The 15,267-nt window shown below is 30.8% G+C and overlaps 1 protein-coding gene across 1 annotated transcript; it reads right to left on the bottom strand.

Moving 5' to 3' along the window:
- Positions 1–861: 861 nt before the first annotated feature.
- LOC107445302 (U20-hexatoxin-Hi1a) lies at positions 862–15,267 on the bottom strand. Its single transcript, XM_016059669.4, has 5 exons — positions 15,218–15,267; positions 7,908–7,961; positions 5,417–5,468; positions 5,068–5,325; positions 862–1,071 (listed from the first exon to the last, which is right to left on the bottom strand). The coding sequence occupies exons 2-5, from the start codon at positions 7,926–7,928 to the stop codon at positions 917–919; spliced, it is 486 nt and encodes a 161-aa protein (XP_015915155.2). The 5' UTR covers positions 7,929–7,961; positions 15,218–15,267; the 3' UTR covers positions 862–916.

The following is a 15,267-nucleotide window of genomic DNA, read 5'->3' as shown; positions in this document are numbered from 1 at the left end:
ATGTTCCAGTATTGAACAAATCATTTACTAGTACTACATTAATGATTTGTGCCAAAAAAAAAAAGAAGAAACAATTTCGTCGTGTATAAATTTTATTCCAATTTTTGTTTCGTTTACAAATTTGATATTTAGAACAACTTGCTGCAGAAGTGGACTATACAATTGTATTTTCCGAATAAATTATAAAAGGGAAACTAAAATTTTTACATGCAAACGAAAAATGTTTTTTAAAAAATATTTTCTGTTCTAAGTCCTAAGGATTTGAATGTTCCAGTATTGAACAAATCATTTACTAGTACTACATTAATGATTTGTGCCAAAAAAAAAAGAAGAAACAATTTCGTCGTGTATAAATTTTATTCCTATTTTTGTTTCGTTTACAAATTTGATATTTAGAACAACTTGCTGCAGAAGTGGACTATACAATTGTATTTTCCGAATAAATTATAAAAGGGAAACTAAAATTTTTACATGCAAACGAAAAATGTTTTTTAAAAAATATTTTCTGTTCTAAGTCCTAAGGATTTGAATGTTCTAGTATTGAACAAATCATTTACTAGTACTACATTAATGATTTGTGCCAAAAAAAAAGAAGAAACAATTTCGTCGTGTATAAATTTTATTCCAATTTTTGTTTCGTTTGCAAATTCGATCTTTAGATAGACTTGTTGCAGGAGTAGACCATACAATTGTATTTTCAGAGTAAATTATAAAAGGGAAACTAAAATGTTTGCATGCAAACGAAAAAATTTTTTAAAAATATATTTTCTGTTCTAAGTCCTAAGGATTTGAATGTTCCAATGTTAAACAACTCATTTACTTGTGCTACATGAATAATTTGTGCCAAAAAGAAAAAAAACATTTTCGTCGTATATAAATTTTATTCCAATTTTTGTTTCGTTTACAAATTCAATATTTAGAAAGACTTGTTGCAGGAGTGGACTTGATTAGATGGTGGAACTAAAACGTTGCCAAGTTTGTCTACGCACCAGCATTTTCCACTAACTTTACTGCACTGGAGAGCAGAGAAATAGCCATTCTTTTCACACTTTGGCATTTCAGCATAGTGATCTGTGAAAACAATGTTTGCGATTGACAAAAAAATAATCGTTGTACTACTCTATAATGTATTGATTATACGATTCAAAACTCTGATTCAAGTTACTGAAATGAAAATGTATAATATTTCCAAGCTGGAGACTACTATCCTAAAAGTAATATTAATCGTCTCTTATGTGGCACCATAAACTCGGGTATTTCTCTATCTATTGGCAACATTAGAGTTAATTTTCATCACGATAGGTTTTTTCAAGCAATAATTTATGTAGTGTTAAAAAAAGTCTAACGTGAAGTATTAATTTAGAATTACTTTGTTAGATTGTCTTAATAATTTTATACGTTGCGAATTCATTTAGAATAATTTTATATTTTTATAGAAATAAAAACTTAGTTAGAAAGTAATTATTTAGATTTATTTTCTGAAATAGCTGTAGAAGTTTTAAGCATAAACCGTTGATGCTGCATACTGTCATACCAATTATTGGTGACGGAGCTTATATATATATATATATATATATATATATATATATATATATATATATATATATATATACAGATGGATGACAAAATAATACGAACACCTGTGAAAAAGTGTGACTTATTCCACACCTGCAGTACAGCCGCGCCACCTGCAACAGAAGTCTGCCACCTAGTGAGCGTGAAGAGAAAGCTATCAGGCACTCAACATTAGTCACCTGTGTTGCATGAGTTTATCTAACTAGCTTTTATATAGTGAAATGTCTGACCTGTCAGAATTCCAAAGAGGGATGATTGTTGGGACGCGTTTAAATGGAGTATCGGTGACAGAAACAGCAAACCTTTTGGGGTTTGCAAGAAGTACTGTATCAGCCGTTATGACAGCATACATGAAAGAAGGTAAGACGAAGTCTTCAAAGCAAAACAGAGGCCGAAAGTCAAAGCTTGATGATAGGGATAGACATGTCTTGCAGCGCGCAGTAGCTCGAAAACACAAGCAATCGTTATCCGAGATAACGCCAGACATAAACAGTCATCTTCAGGACCCCGTTTCAACAAGAACTGTTCAAAGAGAACTTCATGCAGCGAACATTTATGGGAGAGTGGCAATTCGTAAACCCTTGGTGACAGCAACCAATGCTTTCAAGCGCCGTCAGTGGTGCAGAGGTCACATAGGCTGATCCCCACAGCAGTGGCAGCAAGTAATATGGTCCGATAAATCATCCTTCACCTTATTTCAGACCACCGGACGCGTTTATGTCTGGAGATCACCCAATGAAGCGTTTGATCCTGAATGCCTCTTACCATCTGTGAAACATGGAGGTGGCTCCATTATGGTTTGGGGGCGATATCTTGGCGTGGTCTTGGGCCACTAGTACGTCTGCATCGAAGAATCAAATCTAATGACTATCTAAGCGTTCTAGCTGACCATGTTCATCCTTTTGTACAGACTGTATTCCTTGGAGAGCGACCGATTTTTCAAGACGACAACGCCCCTATCCACACCGCTAGGTGCGTTCAAACATGGTTCGAAGAGCATGACAATGAAGTTGAGCATCTCGCCTGACTCCCTCAGTCTCCGGACTTAAATATTATTGAACATTTGTGGCACTATTTGGAGTCTAAACTTCGTTCCCGATTCCCACCTCCATCAAATCTTTTGGAATAAGAGGCCGCTTTGCAAGAGCAATGGCTTAATATTCCTTTAAACGCTGTCCATGACCTTTATGCATCGATCCCACGTCGTATTAAATCTGTAATTCAGTCAAAGGGTGGTCCAACTCCCTATTAATAAAGATTTTCTGATATTTCACAGGTGTTCGTATTATTTTGTCACCCATCTGTATGTATATATATATATATATATATATATATATATATATATATATATATATATATATATATATATATATATATATATATATATATATATATAGTACAGCACGTAATGGAGCATTTGGTATGAGTTCAACAGTGATGGAAATAATTTTAAAACTTCTGCTGCTTAATGCTGAAATGTCCTGATCTAATATTTATGGTGGTTTGAGAGATTTAATAGCTGCCGGGCAAATTTTAAATTCTTACTAAAATTCAACGCTTAATTAACTTGAAAATAACTCTTGAAAATATTTAAAATTGAAATCAAAGTAGCAGGCAACAGTTAGAAAGTGCAAACATTTGCTTACTAAATGATTTAAGACTAATTAAAATTTTATAGTTAGAGAAGGGGTAGCAAAATTCAAAACATTTAAATTCAGTTGTGTTGTGCATACGGTTTTGTTACTAATAAAGTTTATATATTGCATTATTTAAAGATAATTTTGAAAGGTAACCAAGCTGATCACCAAAGGCTGCCAGTTCTTTTACAATTTGTACGAGTGCTTCACCTACATCAGAAGATGTTATAAAATTTCATTCAAAATCAGGTGTCATTGTTTGACTTTTCATTTTTAAAAGCACTTGAGCACTCAGAAAAACATTGCATTTTTCCTGATGGGTAAAGCAAAAATGTTCAACCGTACGAAAATATAAACTTTCGCAAACATTACTATAAAGTTGATGGTGTGGTTAATATTTAAGACCATCATGGAACAAACAACCCAAAAAGGGCAATCTCTTCAAAAGTTGTACCTTAACATTTTTTTTATGCAAAATTATTTCCAAGTAAGCGAACGTTAAGGCATGGTCTGTATAAATGGTTAGAGATTTATAAATTTCACTTTTTGTCAACGTATAAACTTTAAAAAACACTACTCAATTTTCCTAAAACGTCTCTTAGTGCTGTGGAGGATCAGTGGCGAGAGAGTTTGCCTCCTAATTAAGTAAATCAGGTTCGAACACCTGCGGTGGCTGGTTGATACGATCTCTGCTTCCGGTTCGTATCGACCACAGTGCTGACATAAAATAACCTCAGTGTCAGACGGATAGTAAGTTGGAATCTCATTGCCATCGGGCAAACCGTGGAAGGTTTGCCCATGTTTATACCCTCCATATAACGGGGATTAGTTTCATCCAAAAAGTCCTCCATGAAGGCTACTTTGTTCCACTATTTGATACATGAGTTCCCTTATCTTTTGGGTTGGGTTCGAAATCACAAGGCGACCAGTTGAACAAGTCGTGAACTCAGAATTGAATACGGTGTTCACCGTCGATTGTAAAATATGATAAAATAAAATGCTGCTTAAAGTAGAGTAAATGTGGTTTAAAGTTAATACGGTGACAAAAGGTGAAATCTATAAATCCTCACATATTTATAGTGGCCATGTGATAGCGTTTGCTTACTTGGATATAATTTTGCATAAAAAAATGTTTAAGAATAAAACAGCATTTGCCTCCCAATGAAATGACTCAGGTTCGAATACCAGCGGTGGCTGGTTGAAACGAATTCCGCTCCCGGCTCACTTCGATCAGTGTATCCTCAGTAAATCACTGTAAATTTTTGTTTAAGCCAATACTGCAGAGTGTTGAAAGCATTTTTTGCCATGAAATTAAGTATCCTTGTTAAATATCATTATTTCTTATTTATAAAAAAAAGAAAAAAAGATGTAGAAAGATTGTTCAAATAAAATGTTTACAAGTGGGAGTGCATCAAAAGTACAGAAAAAAAGCAGTAGAGCTATCACATTTTGTTTGCTTGACTTGGGTATTGGTAGATCGGTATTGTTATACGTTCACAAACGCTTGTCATAGACAAACAGTTGTGAGCGCATGTACTGTAGCATTCGTCAGAAACAATTACCATTCGACAAAAAATGTACACATTACACTTACTTCACTAAAAATTAGACTACTAAAGATAACTCTGCACTCGAAGCATCGCTTTCAGCACAGCTTTACATTCACTTTTAATGCTCGCATGCGAACAGGTATACTAGTTATACACAATCTGCAATGCACTTTTTTCACCTCAATTTACATACTAGAAGGATGGCACTATCGCTAATGTATTTTTGATGCTATCACCCGTGTCCACTTTTTATTTGGGCAGTCTTATATTTTGTTATAAAATAACATTGAATTAAAGACACATACCGTGCTCGTATACTTGATATTGCCTGTTAAAGCAAACGCATGTCTTTACGTTCATTCCGAATCCAGGCAGAGTTAATGGTGAACCGTCTGGTGCGACGCACATGCAAGTGTCTTCAACTCCTGGACTGTCGTAGCACTGGAGATCTTTAAATGTTCCATCGTTTTCACATCTGGGTAACATCCAACGCACATCTGGGTCATTTTCTCGATCCCTCATACTGATCATCCTTTCTCGGGCTGTTGGACAGTCCACTCCAGCTGGAAGAAGGAAACGAAACTTGTACAAAATGTTTCGTAATCGTCAACCCTGGATATTTATTTTTTTAAACCCTTGCAAATATTAACTTACGGTAGCCTGGAAATTCCCATGAGAATGCCGTTGCCGCGACGCAGACGAAAACCTATGAAATTAAAATGACATATTTATACAAATTCTATTTAATAAACAGTAAGTAATGTAAATTTTTTGCATATATGAGATGAAATAAGTTCGGATTGTTGCAGTAACCCTCATTGCACTTTACAGTGATTATATTTGATTTTTTAAACTCTGAATTTTTTACCAAACCAATTAAGGGTTTACAGCTACCAATGTTCAACTCCGTAGCCTTGTAATTTTGAACTAAATCCAGAAGACCTGGATCAAATATTAGAAGAAATTTTTCCTTCGTGATGAACTTTTTGGTGGAACTAATCCGTATTTGCGTTACATGGAGAGCAAAATTACAAAAACCTCTCACGGTTAGCCTAACGGCAAAGCTACTCTAACGCATGATCTGGCTACCACTGAGGATATTTTACATCAGCATTGTGGTCGGTGTAAGCCGGGTGCGGAATTCGTATTAACCAGCCATCGCTGAGATTCAAATCCGGTTCACCTAATTAGAAGGCGAGCGTTTTATCCCCTGAGCCACCACGTCTCACGCATATTAGTTTGCAGATTAATGAAGCTCCAAAAACACAAAAATCATTAAAGAGAATAAAATGTTATCTAAATATACTGAAGTATTATCAAGATCAATCTCAGTGAAAATTTTATTGAACCTTCAACTTTCAGTTTACAAATTGTAGAAAATTGTTTATTTCTCACAAATATTCTTTTTTATTACTATTATTCTAGTTTTACTACGATTAATTTAAATAATGATACGGTGAATTTTGATAATGATTTTCATCATTACTATTTTCAGAATAATTTCTTATTTGATTAAAGAGGCTAAAATAAACCTACCTCTGTATTTGACGTGCTTTGTGATGTGGAAGAAATTTCCTTTAAGAGGCCAAGTAATTAAGTTTCTTTCATTTATTATTATTATTTTTTTTAATTTTTCAAAAATAGTATCGAATTGCTGTTTTTTATTTGTTCACCGTTTACTACGTAGTTTGTAAAAGGATGAAAACATAGTGTTAACGTTAATTCGAATTGTTTAGAAACTCTTTTGATATTAGTAACAATGATCTAGTTTGTTTATTGTAAAAAGTCGAGTGATTTATTTTGTGTGTACTAAGTTTTTGTGTACTAAAGAATGGAAAAAACAATGTTTAAATTGTTTAAATAAATGAAAAATATATAAAAATGCTAAAGAAAATTCCAAAGTGAACCAGTATTTTGCCACGTTTTGCAGGAAAAAAAATGATATTTTGTAATCACCATCTTTAAAATATAACTTAATCATTTTAAATAAAGTAAAAAGAATTCATATTAAGGGTCGTAGATTAATATTTAAACTATAAAAATATAAAAACGTTTCCAAAATTGTACGAATCATGATTAAGGAAGGTGAAATTAAAACCTTTAAATCCCAGTTTAATTGCAAGATGAAACTTGAAGGGTCACGTATTAAGCGTTTTTCACCACCTTTCCTTTTCTTTCTGCTTTCTTGATTTCAGCTTCGACTTCCTTACAGATTTTTTAAGGCTTTGATAGCATTTTTTTGTTTTTGTTTCTTCCAGCTGAAATATTGATGTACCATGCGAAAAACCCTAAATAACTTTTGATCTAATGATCAGAACTTCACATTCTAGAACTCAATCTTAATGTTTCGTGGGGATAACTTCACATTTGCTAATTAATTAGAGCAAATTATATTTTAAGTTATGAAACCAGACACGAAAACATACTTTCTCAGAATAAACATACTCTTTTTAGGCGGATTCGGATTTTTGTTGCCTGAAATATAAAAGTAGCTGCGATTTGGGAAATTTGGTCCCCATAGTTTTCGTCAAGAGAGAAATGCAAAATTCGGACCCCTAATTTTACTTTTTGCGAATTTCGCTATATCTCGAAAAATTTATAAGCAAATCGAAAAATTTTTACCCACAATTATACAATTTGCTTACACAAAGTTAACTTCATGCAAAAAATAGCATGGAATGAATATTAATAATTTTTTATTATTTTATTTACTAACAGCCTAAAATATTGTGAATTGTAAGGTAGACAATTAAGTCATTTTAAAGGCAAAATTTGAGACAAATCGGTCGAATAGTTCCTGAGAACTCTACTTTTAAATATTCTACTATTTTAAAATTTTATTCGCTCAGGAACAATTCGTCAAATTCTGTTTCACAAAGAAAAATCCATTCGTTATAAATCATTAAGATCAAAAAGATGGTCAAGTTTTTTTTTTTCTTCTTTCTTTTTTTTTTCTTTTTGCGCACTGAGCAATTTGTAATGTATATGTTTCTTTTCTTTTTAAATAACGAACATTAAATGCTTGTTTCTTTTAATACACTCTTTCAAAATATGTATTATAGGGGGGAAATACAGAATACTCTATATATCAATGATTAAAATGACATTAGAGTAAAAAAAACTATTGATAAAACTTCATACATACAAAAATACCTAGAAAGTTCATTCTGCAGATAAATTATCGAAGATTTCAGTGCTCCTAGAAAAAAAAGAGGGGATATGTCAGTTAATAAAATATTTTAATATATAATATAAAAAAATTATGCATTTTAAATTTTTATAAAATAAAATATAAATTAAACTTGTGAAACTGGCATCTATCTAATGATCATTCATATTTATATATATGTTCCATGACGACTTTCCTTAAAATACATTTTTAGATTTCTTGGAAAAAATTAAATATTAAAAATATTAAACAGCTAAAAAGTATTAATTGCAATGGAATAATAAGTTTGTAGTGTTAAAAAAATATTTCCATTATCCTTTTAATATTTGTTTCTATTCTATGCGATGACTGGTTAATACTAGTCTTGACAATTAAGTCAAAAAATTATAACCCTAGATGAAAATAGCTTTTGGAAATATAAAATTGAGTATAATTCACAAAACAAATGAAAAGCAGATCACTTAAATAAATTTTGAATCGATGCAATCCGATTTGATCATCATGCAATCTTAATCGATATAGCGGTCATTTAATCTATAGCAAACTTGCCACGACAGGACACTCTCATTACTCTTGACCGAAGGTGCTTTCTTTCATAGAGAAGCACTTTTATTTTCTAAAAGAAAGCGATAAACTGAATCAACTAATGGATTGGAGGGATAACTTTAAATATTAATTAGAGCAGGAAACATTTTAGTCTCTGACGTCAGACACAAGTTATTATGATTGTTATTAATATCATCATCATTACTATTATTTTTGATTTCAATAATGATTGAAGATTCTTTAAATTTAACGATTCACAGTTTTCACATAACAGATTTAAATGACAGTTGTGGGGAGAGTTGTTTTCCACAATGTCAATCTCCCATCACAGAATCGAGTTAACATGTCTTAAATACTAGTTCTGTTCTGCTTAGTCTAGCTGGGCTCCTGAGGCCAGTAATGATCCTTTTCCCATACATCCTGTTATGAGAACTTAAGCAAAAACAATAGACAGATTACATGAAATGCAACAATTAAATGGCACATGTTAAGGTAGAGAAAAAAAGAATGGCACTTTGCCATGGTAATAAGAAGCAAATAATTGAATGTATAGAAAAATACAATACATATTTACAAGTAGAGAAACAATATTTACAAGAAAAATAACTATTTACAAAGTGTGAGAAGAGTTAGCAAAATTCAAGATGAGAAACGACAAGATCATAAAAAAATTCATTAACAAAAAAGTGTACCGCTGTTAAAGTAAAGACCCGACCATCCTGGTTATTACCACTAGCGCCGGGTTGCTCTCTCCACTAAAAATTACTCGGATTTATTGGAATTGCAATTTTATAGTGGTAAACAAACTTCAACAATTTTGAGTAGAATCAGTCGAAAGTTTCTGAGTCATAGTTTTTCTTTTTTTTTTTCCAATGCCCACCTGTGTTAACATCCGTCAATTCAGGTATATACAGGGCGATTTTGTTGGCCTCTCTTTCAGGGGTACCATATTAGGTGGGCCAACGTCGCTCTCTCAGTGAGGGCAGACAGTACAGAGAAGGAAAGAACGTCCATGACTTGCCCGGGATTCGAACCCAGAACCTTTCTGATGCAAGGACAGTTCCCTGCCCCCAACACAGGCCGGTCGGCGTTTCTGAGTAATAGAGTTTTATATAAACTTATTTTAAATTTTCATTTCTCACGTACTATCAGTTAGAGGCAGCCCAAGGTTTAAATACCATCATTTAAAACTTCATAGTTTTTAATAATGCAAAAACATGCATTATTTATAATTCAAACTCTTTTCATTCGTTATTAAAGTAGATAGTACATATTATAAATAATCTAAAAATAATTATAATTTGCTGTTGTTGTTGTTGTTCATTTACGTCGCACTAGAGCTGCGCAATAAATTATATTTTGGAACAATTTTTTTTGAATGGACGAGTTTTATTTGTTGCAAAGAATGACACTTACATTGTAGGAAACTAAGTTTCCATTGAATAAACAATGAAGACCATAATGTTCAAATTGCTGCTACCGTCACAGTCCATATTTTGAAGGTTAAGCCATTAACGCAGGTGGGACAGCGGTGTCCCTTTAATACGTTTTTTTTTTCTGATGCTCTAACTCCAAGCAAAAATATATTTTGGTATTTTTTTAATTATAGAAAATAGTTTAAAAGTTACTAAACAAAATTTTCAGATATTATGTTTGTAAGAAATATATTTGTACTAAAATATGAAATGTACTAAAATAAAATGTAATTTGAAAATCTTTTTTCATTCATATTCAAAAATTTATCAATAATTGATTGTGAAAATTAAAGAAATTTTAATGAGGAATTACTGTTTCTTTTAGATCGAAATTACTGTGAACAACTGCTAATTTGAAAATTTATTGTTTGGAAGTGAGTTGCGTTTGGAAAATGTTACCATTAACGCAGAAAAAAACACCGGTGTTTCATACTGTATACTATAACCATAAATTATTATAATTCGAAATGTAATATTTTTCACTTATTTTGACTCAAAGCAATACAAAATAATGAAAAAGTATGAAAAATATGTTTAGTTAAAAGTCTGCTTCAACTGGTTCAATTGTAGAAAGGTATGTTTATTTAGAGAGAGAACGTTTCTTGTGTCTGATTTCGCAATTTGAAATATCGTTTGCTCAATTAATTATAACATTTAAAAGATTTATTTTAGAACCATTGAGGTTGAATCCTAATACGCATTAATCCAATCATTAAATCGTAGATTATTAAGGCTTTCCTTTTTTCTTTTTTTTTTCTTTTACTTTCACGACACTTTTCAAATTATCTGACATCGTGAGATTTCGCCAGATTGCTGTCAACACATGTTCTTCACATTTAAAATCATGTATACTTTGATAAAAATATGGAGAGGAAAAAATTCAAGCATAAAGAATTTATATCAGTTTCTTATGTTTTAGGTCTCACTGTATCATGTTATCTCGCTGACATGTTTTTGGGAATTGTCGGTAAAAGCCGTTTAGTTCATCAATCTTCATCATTCGCAAATTAACGAAAAAAAATTTCATTTTGATACAAAAGAGCAATTTTAAAACAACCTCACCCCTTTGACTCACAATTTTAATCAAATATATTTTTTTTCATTAATTTAGGTCAAAATATGTAAAAAAAAAAATTTTTATTTAACATTTAAATAATTTACAGTTATGAAATACAGCAAGAAACACGGGTGTCTTTGTTCGCGTTAAAGGTAAATTCCTCCAAACGCGTCTGAATACCAAACAATAATTTTCAAATTTGCATTTATTTGTAGTTATTTAAATCTAAGGCAAACAATTATTCCTCAGCAAAATTTCTTTAATTTACACAATCAATTATTAAAAAGATTTTGAATATGAACGGGGAAAAAAATTTCAAACTACATTTTTGGATTTTATATTTTTATACAAATGTAATTCCAATAATCTAACAGATTTTTTAGTAAGAATTATATTGTTTTTTTACAATTAAAAAATACCAAAATATATTTTTGCTTGTAATTAGAGCGTCAGAAAAAAATATATAAAAGGGACCCATCTGCGTTAAAGGGTTAACCTTATTCCAAGTAACGCCTTTCTTAAATCAGACATCATTAACTTACTTTTTCGCCAACAGCAGACATGTCTCGCAACATATGGCAGCTGAATAAATTTAAACATCCGTTTCTTAAAGTAAAGCGCGAAATATGATTAAATATTTTAATTTTTTGCTGAGAAACTTCTTGCGAGGATAACGTGGTAATTTGTCTGTAACGGAACTGTGCAAAGATTCTGGCATAATCTTTGCAATAAAAAAAATTTGAAGTATTACAGAATAGTCTACAATATACTTCGACGGAATAGTATGGATATTTTTGCTGCACGATGGGTATTATCTAAAGAACTCTAGCCGGAAGTTTGGAGTTGTCTGTTGTTGTAAAAGCAAAAAATAAATAAATTAATTAATTAATTAAAAAAAGCAATAATAGTCTGAAAATAATTTATTGGAATCTGGTGAGATGTATTTATACTGATAGCATTAATTGAATAAAGTTAGATTTAAATTTAATCCGATTAAATCTCTTCCTGTTTAGATATTAGATATGGATTTATTTAAAATTCCTTTTTAAGTATCATATCTTACTATTCAAATTAAATTTAAATGATATACATTTCTTGTACTTAATTTTAATCTATCTTAAATTTCCGATTTCAAAATTTGCTATTTATATATATAAATGCTAGGTAAAGTCTTATTTTTGCTAATTTAGTCTCCATATACATTGGGCTGCAGATAAATTTTGATAAATAAACATAATGCTGCAGGTTGACTTAGTAAATTCTGATACAAGGACCTTGTCCAAAACAGCGTTTGAAATACAAATAATTGTTGTGTTTGAAGTAATACAATGATAAGCTTCCTAAATGGTTGAAGCGCTTTTGTATGATTTCCATGAACTCTATAAGATTTTTCTGTGTATTGTTCTCTTATCTACTTGAAATTGTAAAAGTTTATTAATAACCTATCTCCAAACATTACAAAGGTAAAGCTAAATGTATATATAATTTCAGGATGATTGTTCCGGTACTATGAAAAGTACCAGTATGAATCCCATGACACGAAAAAGACTTATTCTGTAATTCTAAGATTCAGTAACAAACAATGAATAAATGAAACGCAAAGCCCTAACATTTATTTACTGCCTGATTAACTTTTCAGCACGTTCTTGCTAATACAAAGTGTCCAATGTATTATTACAAATTAATGTGTAAATATTGTAAAAATAATTTACTAATTTAAGTTTAAATATTGTAGAAAAACATTACGATAATGAAGTAAACTAAATAAATTAATATTAAATAATTAATAAAGTAAATAAATTAATAATGGAAAAATATTTCGCTGATATTAAAATTATATAAAAAATGAGCATTTAAAACTACACAACTTTACTCTATATCGTGTGCTCTTTTTTCTAATTGAAATACTAATTTTTTCCCCATTTTAGTTACTATGAAATTTAGGTACTATGAATTTTAAAAGTTTTCCTATAAATATTTCTGCTATTTTAAACGTTAAATATTTTAATTATTTCTCAATATAATGAATGAAGCTTAATCACTTTCATGGTAAAAATCCTATTAATTTTTAAGTAATAAAAAGAAAATAAGTTAACTACAAGGGTTGTTTTTTAAGTAGGGCCCGTTTTAAAATAAAAACCAAACGGAAGGAAATTTTTAAGAAGCAAATTTATTTTCAGATTTCAGATACGTTTCTCTTTTTTTCAGCTTACAAGGGAAACTAGGGAAGTGTGACTCGCCAATTTTGAAATAAACTAGTGGGATGTATGCCTTATGAGGAATAATTTTAGGGGGTAACATTCGTTTCGGCCCATAGAAGGACCTGTGAGAGATAAAAAATAATTCAATTTGCAGAAAAATCGATATTTTATTACTTCAATGCAGACTATTAGTTATTGTAATTGTCTCATACTTCAATTAATTTGTAATTAATTGGTTAATTAATTAATTTGCCAATTAATAAATTAATTAGAAAATTAATTAATTAATTAATTAATTTGACAATTAATAAAATAATTAGAAAATTAATTAATTAATTATTAATTGATTTGCAATTACATACATAATAACACATACATAAAAAAAATTTAATTTTTTTTTTTTTTTTTAAAAAATTCGATGTACATTTTTTTTAAAAATTAACCTAACAGGTTTTACTGAAAAACTACAGATATATAAAATTTTCGAAATCAATTTTGACAGTAAGTATGCATTATATAGTACGTGAAAATACCACAAAATTAATTGGAGTATGAGATAATTACAATAACTAATAGTCCGCATTGAAGTAATAAAATACTGATTTTTCTATATATTGAATTATTTTTTATCTCTTACAGGACCTTCTATGGGCCGAAACGAATGTTGCCCCCTAAAATTATTCCTCATAAGGCATACATCCCACTAGTTTATTTCAAAATTGGCGAATCACACTTCCCTAGTTTCCCTTGTTAGCTGCCAATTTTGATTGAAAACTTATAATGCCTTACAACTAGATTTAGAATACCCTCTTCATGCAAACTTGCCGCCTGCTCCGCTAACCAAGAGGCCATGACCGTTTTCACGTATTCGTCATCGTTGTATTGATTGCCGTCAAAGTGAAGTCTGAAACATAGGGAAAGCTGAAAATCACTCAGCTCAAGGTCTGGGCTGTAGGGAGGGGTGATCCAAAACTTCCCAACCTAAAGCAGGGATCCGAACTGCATAAACAGAGATTGTCATAGAGTAGCAAAATTCCATGTCAGCATGGTAGGGAATTTTACTATTTCAGAAATCGTAACTTCAGAAATCTACCAGTGAATGCATGCAGCAGACAGGTTTTTTTGCCGACAAAAAACACATCACTGTCCATATCTCATGTGGGGAGGAATATTTGTTAAATTTGAACATTTTAAGGACAGAACTGACAGTACAGTTTACCTACACAAGCTACAACTGAGCACAGTTGTTCCCTAGGAATGCCTGGACACAAAACACGCTCTCGTTGCGACGCACGCGTCACCTATTAGTGTACTCAAAAAAACGACCCTTACTTAAAAAAACAACCCTAGTATGAGTGGAAGAACTCCTTTTAAAGTTCCTCTTCGGACAGAGAAAAGATTCTACCTCCTCCAATAATTTAAACAAAATGAATTATATGAGCACAATCTTCTTACTTAGTAAAATAACAAATTTTTGTTAAGCTATCATTTTTGCTTCACTTCATCTATTGAAATATGTTCCATTGAATCCAAATTCAAATTCATTTTAAATTCGAGGATTGCAAGCACTTTTAAAACTTTTTGCAAAATTCGAAGTATTAAAATCATTGAAATTTTAAATTTGATAGTTAAGTTTAGTAGAACTCATTTCAATGAATAGAACGAAACAAAAAATATTCAAAAATAATAATTACGTAGTACTTAAACTAAAAATAAAAAAAAAAGAATTCATGTAGTTCCTTGCTGAGGAGTTGGTCTATTTAAATAGACATCTAAAGTTTATGGTCGGTACAAAACATTGGTCACTTGCAAAACAGAAATATTATTCCTTCTTTTTCAGATTTTAAGAGCAATAAATTTATTAAAATTAGCTTTAATAAGTATTTCACTGGAAAAAAAATTAAATGCTAAAATGTTTTTCACTAAGAAGATTAATAACTTTCAAATAGCGCATTGAAAGGAAAATTTTAAAAAATTAAAATTTGAACAATATTTTAAGATACCTACTTTAGCACAATCACAGTTAAGTGCCGAAACGTCAACAAATTTTGAAATCA

The sequence above is a fragment of the Parasteatoda tepidariorum genome, chromosome 9 (genome assembly GCF_982258835.1).
Source record: "Parasteatoda tepidariorum strain Cologne lab strain chromosome 9, Ptep-v5.0, whole genome shotgun sequence".
NCBI lineage: Eukaryota > Metazoa > Arthropoda > Arachnida > Araneae > Theridiidae > Parasteatoda > Parasteatoda tepidariorum.
This window is presented reverse-complemented; position numbering and strand designations above follow the sequence as displayed.